This window comes from Gymnogyps californianus, chromosome 7, assembly GCF_018139145.2.
Source record: "Gymnogyps californianus isolate 813 chromosome 7, ASM1813914v2, whole genome shotgun sequence".
NCBI classification, from domain to species: domain Eukaryota; kingdom Metazoa; phylum Chordata; class Aves; order Accipitriformes; family Cathartidae; genus Gymnogyps; species Gymnogyps californianus.
In genome coordinates, this window is record NC_059477.1 from 1831949 (window position 1) to 1840021 (window position 8073).

At 46.4% G+C, this 8073-nt stretch overlaps 1 protein-coding gene across 1 annotated transcript in view; it reads right to left on the minus strand.

Moving 5' to 3' along the window:
* Nucleotides 1-262: 262 nt before the first annotated feature.
* Nucleotides 263-8073, minus strand: part of LOC127018361 (ubiquitin carboxyl-terminal hydrolase 40-like) — a 75498-nt gene continuing 67687 nt past the window's right edge. Inside the window, 8 exon segments of the mRNA XM_050899952.1 lie at nucleotides 263-657; nucleotides 1087-1181; nucleotides 2041-2136; nucleotides 2275-2485; nucleotides 2728-2793; nucleotides 3197-3315; nucleotides 4542-4636; nucleotides 5734-5860. Coding sequence (XP_050755909.1) covers nucleotides 549-657; nucleotides 1087-1181; nucleotides 2041-2136; nucleotides 2275-2485; nucleotides 2728-2793; nucleotides 3197-3315; nucleotides 4542-4636; nucleotides 5734-5860 — 918 coding nt within the window. The 3' untranslated portion in view covers nucleotides 263-548.

Below are 8073 nucleotides of genomic sequence, written 5' to 3' on the forward strand. Positions count from 1 at the left end.
ACACTTTGCCCAGAGATTTCCACATTTCCTTCATTCCTGAAATCTGACTCCAGCTACTACAGATTTAGGTTTCTACAGAAAGAGACAAAAGCAAATTCTGGTATAGCTAGTAACTTCAGTGATCAGAGATGGAAAAAAAATTCGACAGAGATGATTATGACTGCATGAAAAAACCCAGCAAACTCTGTGGTGATGGTGCAAGACATCAGCATCTGACCAGAAAAAAAAAAAAAAAAAAAAAAAAAAAAGCATTTAGGGTGATTACAAAACAGTCACCAAAAGGTTACACAATATATTAATCCGTTTTCTCATGGATAAAGTGCATTTACCTAGCCTGAGAAGAAATACCACATGGATAAAGGGATGCTAAAGCACTTCCCCAAGAGAGATTAGAAGAAAATCAGAGTTAGCCTGAATCCTATCTCCAGTTTGTCTCGGTGATTCCTGAAGACACTTCGGGAAAGACCCTCTTGCCGGTCCAGCTGAGGTACTCCAGGCCAACTGAGGACATCTGTAGTACGGTCTGCTCAGCGAATCATCTCCTGGTGCTATCTGAAAACGCCCACATTGATAGACAGAGCCACTTCTGGTTTACGGTGCTTAATATTCAGCTTCTCCTCAGAGAAAACAGGCTCCTGTAAGCGTTCGGCTTGCCGACTATTTAAAAAAAAAAAAATTAAGATGCCTAATATTAGCGTTGAGCCTTAGCACCAACAGCAGCACGAGCCTGGACTGGAACCCCGTTTCCACTTAGTTGTAAGAATGACGTTGCAAGCTCACGCTTACAACCTGTGCGGGGCCAGTGCAGCCAAGGAGCTCATTTTTCATCTCCAGAGGCAGGGACAAATTCTGCAGGGTGTTGCAAGAGGGAAAAAAAAACCACTGAGGCTCGATGTAGGAACATGGCACTTAAAGCCAGGAGTTTGAATTACCTCAGCACTCCCTCGAGGACTACTGGAATTGTGCGCTCTGAGAGCGCCCAGCTAGCACTGTCCCAAAACATGATCCAGGTATCAAGCTAGTCTGAAAAGCGGCAAAGAACAGTTTGCGTGTTTCTAAAGAAAAATCACTGTCAATACTCAATACCTTTTCTTTTTTCCTAATGCAAGCTGCCTTTGTTTCTCTTTTCCAACGTCATCTCTCACTGTGCTGAACTCCTTAGTGTCATCAAGAAGAAGATTCTGGTGTGAAAAAGGATGGAGTGTATTAGCTTATACTTTTCGTCTACCAAAACTATTTCACACATGTTACTCAGTTTACACAATCAATTTTCAGGGCATTTCCTTTAACTAGTTTTAGAGCAATTTAACTTGAAGTTAACCAAGTGGCAAAGAATTCAAAAAGACAAAAACATCTCTTCGACTCCTCTCTACTTTTTGCATTTAACAGTCAATTTGCCTTACTCAGAGGTTTCTCTGCATAGCCTAACGCATCAGGATAGGACACCAGACTTTTCACCTCCTGCGAGTCTGTTCTTTCAGAGGTCTCCTAAATAAGCCTTATTGCTAACTCAGAGCTCAATATGCTGCTGTGTCATTCTTTTTGAAATAATCAAATAGAGCTGTAAGAATGCTTTGAAAAATGTAATGGGTTTAAATTTACAATGTGATTTTTAAAGGGTGCTGTTCTTGGATTGTACTCCGACGCGGAAAAAAAAAAAAACAGTCAACAGAAGGAGGGCAAGAAAAAAGCTCCAGTTTCTTCTGGATAGTGTTCAAGCACAGAGCAGAAACTGACTGCTTGCACCGGCTGAGAGCTGCACGAGAGCCTCTAAGGTATTGCCCTCTCGTGCCAGGACCAAGATACAAGGGGAAAGGCATGCAACTTCCATCGGGTTGATAAAGAACGGGAGAAAAAGAAGAAAAAGCACCAGTAGCAACAATTTTCCTACCCACACAATGTACTGTCCAAATCCACCTACCGGCACTTTCACAGAGATGTAGCAGGATGGAGGAAAACCAGGAGGAAATTAAGATACCCCAAAGGGGACAGTGCCTGAAACCTAATCCTCGTGCAACAATTGAAGCCAAGTTAATTTACCTTCACCCCAATGATATCGCCGTCTTTCAGGTGGTACGGCGCTGACTGTAAACTCTCCTGTTTTTTCTTCCGTTTCCTCTTTGACATTTGCTGTGTCTGAATAAAATCAAAGCAGAAGATTCGTACACGGCACATTTCGGCAATCTGCTTCAATACGTTTGCTCAAGAACTGCAGCACAAACCAACACATACTTCTCTCAAACAACTGCTGGACTCTGGCATTCCAGATCTTACCCAGCTAGATATTGGCAGCCACTCCAATCTTTCAGGGAAGTATTTGGCTATTTCAGTTTTATCTACAGGGAGACCATAGTGAGAAGCCACTCGTTGCCTCAGTGCCCAGGTTGTGCATTCTTTGGAGATATCCCACACCAAATCCGTGGAGCCATAGTAGTCCCTCTCCCCTGGGATGCCCATCTGGACTCGAAGCAGCAGTTCCTGGGGGCTGTCATCAGGAAGAGAATACAGACCCTTCTTGTGAGTCAGGCTTTCAGAATCCAGAAGTCCGAGGTTCCGCTCCCTCCTGCCCTCCCTTATCTTTGTTTGTGGAAAACAAAAAAGAAGCTCCCAAGTCTTCTCGCAGCTTGACACCTGTAATCCTCACGCCCAGTATTTAAGGTAAAAGCTGCTCAATTAAGTCTCATCGCAAACGCACTGCTGTAAGAAATAGGTATCTTGCGATCTTACCCCAAATGCTCTTCTTTTTGCAAAGCTTCTAGGCAGATTTCCACTCTGGCACCCAGCTTGTAGTCACTGAAAACAAAACAAAGATTCTACGCATTTCCAGTCCTATATTCTAAGTTCCTGAGTAGAAAAATCACTCTTTTCGTCAAGCCGACCTGTGCTTATCTGGAAAACCAAAGCAAGAGGCTATCGGAACAGAAATGAAAGACTCAGAAAAGTACAAAAGCGGCATTTAAAAACACCCAAAATAAAGCTGAGCAGAATAAGCCTGGTATGATCTACTTCGGCTCACACCTCCCCCTTCCACAGCTCTCGAGTTAAAAAACGTGCCCGGCAAAAAAATGAAGTAACCAGAAGTGAGCTTTCTGTGGACACTTGACTGAGCGGATTTATTTCTCCACCAATCCATCCCACCATCCAGTTAACAGTCAGCCTGTTGCAATGCTGCTTGCGCGTTCAGTAAGAAACCTACTTGAGTCGCTGCTTGTTGTTTCGTAAAAGCTTGCCTGGGCGCTTACTGTCCACTGTCCATGCTCTGAGAAACGAGGGCAGTGGGACAATCTGCTCTGGGCAGCATGGTAAGGTCATGGCCTGGAAAAAGAAACATTTCTTCAGGAATTTTAGCAGCCAGCCTCCTTGGAAAAAAGAGAACCACTTGATTAATTCTCAATGCAATCCTGAAGCAATCAGAAACAGGGCAAGCTATTTAGATTTATTCCACAGCAGCTGTTGCTTGTGACTTACAGGTAGTGGCTAGCATCCACATATTTGCTTTTCAACCTCGGACTTCACTCCCTCCCAACACTTCTCAACTTAACTTACATTTCAAAAGTACTGAATTCCTTTTTTTAACCAGAATTTGTACAACCGGGAGGGAATGAGGCTGACAGAATCATTACCCCAATCTCTAGCCAAGTGCTGAGCAAGCTCCTTAAAGCCCTTGTCAAGGACACAAGACTCTTGCCATGCTAAGACAATTCTCCTTGTTCACAAGATGCAAATGGTCAGTTTTTCATAGCAGCAGTTTGCCAGCGACTGAAACTGAAGTCGTACCCAAAAGAGTAAGTGTCGGTATGGATCAGAATCAGATGAGATACCCTTCCCCATGCAGTTTCAGTAGAACAACCGACTGGCTAAACAATAGAGAGCCTTATGATAGGATTGGTTTAGGGCTTGTTGGGGTTTGGGGTTTGGGTTTTTTTGTTGGGGTTTTTTGGGTTTTTGCTTTTGGGTATTTTTTTGGTATGGGCTGGTTTTTTTTTTTTACTGCATTAAAATCATCCTTTTATGGTTAAAAAAAGCATAAAAAGGCACCTTAGTTTCTGGCCAAAGAAACTAAGCTATACCTTCCTGAATGACAAACATGACCTGCATCAAAAGCAATTCTTTATTCATTAGATTCAACATACAAAAAAAAAAAAAGAAAAAGAAAAAAAAAAGACGCAGAAAACTAATACAGGAACAATGTGGAAATGGGAACTGGCTTTTTAGGAAGTGCTTGTATGTGTGTGCTTCTCATGAAGAATTTTTACATTGTGAAATCGGCTGCAAGCCAAAGTTCCAGATGAAGTGCAACAAGGCTTTTGCAGGTCAGGACACATAACAGGTAGAATGGCAACTGCAGGGGACATACTAAGGAAGTCTCTGAGCTACATGCTCCAACTGCCTCTTGGTACTTACCCCTGAACATGGCATATAAGCAAATGCCATATCAGAACATACTGGAGACAAGGGAAAAGGAAATAGAAAATAGGTATTAATAGAGCTCAATTCATCACAGGCTTGCTGTCCATTGCCAAGACAGGAGAACATCTAACCTGCATCTTCAGATCTTCCAAAGAAGCTTCTCCTGCTATTTCTAGACTGCCAGCATAACAAAGATCCGTGTCGGTGTGGAGGTATTCTGGTGCATCTTGAGGTGGGGGGGGAAGAGGGGGGAGGAAGAAACAAACAACAGAAGAGTCAACATGACTTTGTTTATCGTCCTAAGAGATAACAGTCACTTCATGGTGAGACTTCACTTCGAGAAGGGACCCGACCTCAGGTTTTTTTTTTGGAGGACAGTTCAAGAAACACAAGATCCAGCTGATAAAATACATTCTGTTAGTTGCCAAACAGGAGGAGTTCCAACGGATCCTATACTGCAAATGTTAAAACTAAGACCAGTTAGTCAAATTGGTAAAGAGTCTTAATTATTGGTTATGACTCTGAGATGTAGAGCGTGTTGCAAGGGAAGTTAAATCTGCTCTTACTTATGCTACCGAAATCATCAGCGGAGAAAGTAAAACTCAGAAAAGGAGAAAAATGCAGAGAAACCTTCTAAAAGGAGAGGGGTCCTGCTCTGCAACACAACTCAGTAGCAAAGGAAGAATACTCTTTTTCCTCTAGAAAGGAAAATACGTTTGTTTCCCATTTCCCAATTCACAGTTGTCCCCACTTCATTTTCTTCTTCCTTCTCAACCCTCACTTGATTTTCCTACCCGAGCTGGTTTTGGATTTGGATTTGACCTTTCGAAGAACAAAAGCAGGTTTGTTACATACCGTATGTAATCTCTTTTATGCTACCTAAGATTTACTCACCACTCCTTTTACAGCTTCTCAAAAAGCAACATAGCCTGAAGTGAATTAAATGTGATATTAGGAGTCTGGCATTTGAAGCCAATCACCGGTATGCTGATTGAGCAGATGCTTTACAATACTGCCACTGCCTTCAGGTATGGAGAAGCCGTTTTACTTACTGACAGGTAAAGAGCCCCTCCTGCAAAATTTAGTGGTGGTCTTACCCTTGACCAAATATAGTAAGGAACATCAGAACAGCACCATCCAGCATTCGTGGCCTTGTAAAAAAATTGCATCTGTCTCCTGCGTGGCCCCTTTCACCATAAACTTGCTGAAACTCATACAGTCACTCCTAGGTTTCAGAAGCATTTTCAGGCTTTGGATTCAAATGCTGGTTTTGACTCAAAGGCCTCAGTGCAATCCCACCTTTCAAAAACCGATCAAGCTCACCTCCTGCAGGAGACACCTGCAAAGCATCCATCTTGCAGGTCATCCCATTCACTTGGTCTTGTGCATTCTCTCCATGTTTCTTATGGCTTGAAGGCTTCAACCACCAGACGGGTATTTTCAGGAAACCCTGAAAAGCGAACAGAAAATACCAAGGAGCTTTTGTGTTCCAATGCAGACAATGAAAAATGTCACCTTCATCTCAGGGAGAAGGAAGAGACTTGTTCAAATCCGAGCTTTTGTAAAGGCAGTGGCATTCATCTAAGATCACAAATCACCAACTCTCACTTCGTACTTTTACAGGGTGAAAAAAATGCAGCCTCGCGCAGCCTAGCCTCACCATCCTGGCTCTGCTGTCACGGCATCTACCGTTACAGATGCAACCGTGTGACACTGTTGTCTGAAGGTTTGGACACAGACACGACCTCGCCAGAGGAAGCTGGATTCATCTAAGCTCACCAACTGCAATGCTGCTCTGCCGCTTCAGAAGCTCCTGGTTTTCTCTCCTGAGCAGGAGAGGTTGCTTGCTTGCTTTCAGATGCAGCTCTGAATTGGGCTGTCAACACCCACCGCACTGCTGTTGTCAGCTCTTATCCTACCTTTTTTTTTCTGAGAACAAACGTATTAAAAAGAGCTGGTTTTCCCTTATGAAGTTTTATTCACCATGGACTTGCTAAGATCCGTATTGTCTGCCCACTGGTTCTTGCAAAGTCTTTTAGCCTTCTGTTTCAACTTACAATGCCCTTTACTGCAGCGGGTAGAGCAGGGGTACAGACCCAGGTTTTTTCCACGCCTCTTGTACTTGCTCATTAAGACAGCATCTGTGCTTATCTCCCTCCTTCCCCTCCACAGCCACAGCTGGGTCACAGCCTGAGGAAAATGTGCCAGAGGTGAAGACAGCCACTTAGATGGCATGTTGTCTACGCAGGGCAAAAATCTGAGCTTTAAGTAATCCGTACAGGGGGTAAAGATCAGGTGCTTTAAGAACAATATTTGGGAAGAACTCCAAAATCCGCTGGATAAACTGGAAGTCTTGTAACACCACTATATCTCTGCAGAAAAGCTTCAGGATGAGAATCTCGCAAGCACAATCTATGTGAACACACAAGCTCAGAGGGAAGGGGTTGATGGAAATGGAGGCAGGCATACCACAGCTCTCAAACTACATTAGGACTGTAGCTAGTCCTATAACATGCCCACAGGAATAATCAGGATCGGTGGCCTCGCCTAACTCCCTGCAACCATCCCTAGAAGACGCTTCTTGGCAACTAGCAACAGTTCAAGTTGTCCTAGGACCCGACTGATGTTCTTGTTGAAGCTATTCCCTTGCCAGCACCGCAGCCCCAAGGACGCCAGGCCCTCTCCACCCCTCTCCTCGGGGCTCAGTGCAGAAGAGATGGCACCTCTCCACGCTCCAGGGGCAGGGGGCCGGGGAAGAAGGCCCACGCAACACCTGGCAATCGCCAGTTTCTTTTAGGGAGCGCTGGGAGATCTCGCGCAGGGTGGCTGCGCCTCCCTTTCCCGCCTGCGGGATGTCGGGATGCTTTGCCCCCTCTCAACCGCTGTCGCGCACGGGGGGCTGCGCCACTTGCAGGGAGCCGGGTGGTGGGTGGGGGGGGTCACCGAGACCCCCGGCCCTCCTGGAACACTGTTGCCACCATCCATCCAGGGCACCCCAGGCATGGGGTGAGGAGGGGGCTGGAGCCCAGGGCACGTAAGGGGAGGTGGAGGGCAGTCCCTGGGCCCAAGGGCAGCAGAATGGCACAGGGGAACGATCCCAGGAAAGGGGCCCTTAGCCCCCCTGACCCTCCTCCTTCTCCCACCTTAGGGCATCTTTCAGGCCACAGGCCCCCACCTCCCAAAACAGCCATATTTGGCCACGCTCATCGCCATCACAGTGGCCTCCTGATGTCACAAGCCACCTCACTGCGTTCTGTTCCGGGCCCTATAAATACGGGGACCCCGGCACCCGGCCCACAATTCGCTGAGCGTCGAGGTGTCCTCTCATGCCAGCAATGGTTGGCACCAAGAGGTCGCACAGCGGCAAGGCGGGTGGCTGCCCACCCTTGAGTCGGAGAGAAGAGAGGTGGCTGCAGGAGCCGTGGAGGAAGAGGCGGCGCTGTAAGAGGGAGGCACCATCAGCCGCGTGGTAGCGATGGCCATCGCTCATGCGGCTGATGGTGTGGAGCCAATGGAGGTGGATCCACCCGAAGACCAGGAAGAGCCGATGGAAGTGGATCCACCTCCAGCATGGCCCCCCGGCACCGCTACACCCTGCCGGGGCTCCCCTCCGTGACACCACGCCGACACCAGCGCAGGAGCGCCCGGCCAGCGCCGTACCGC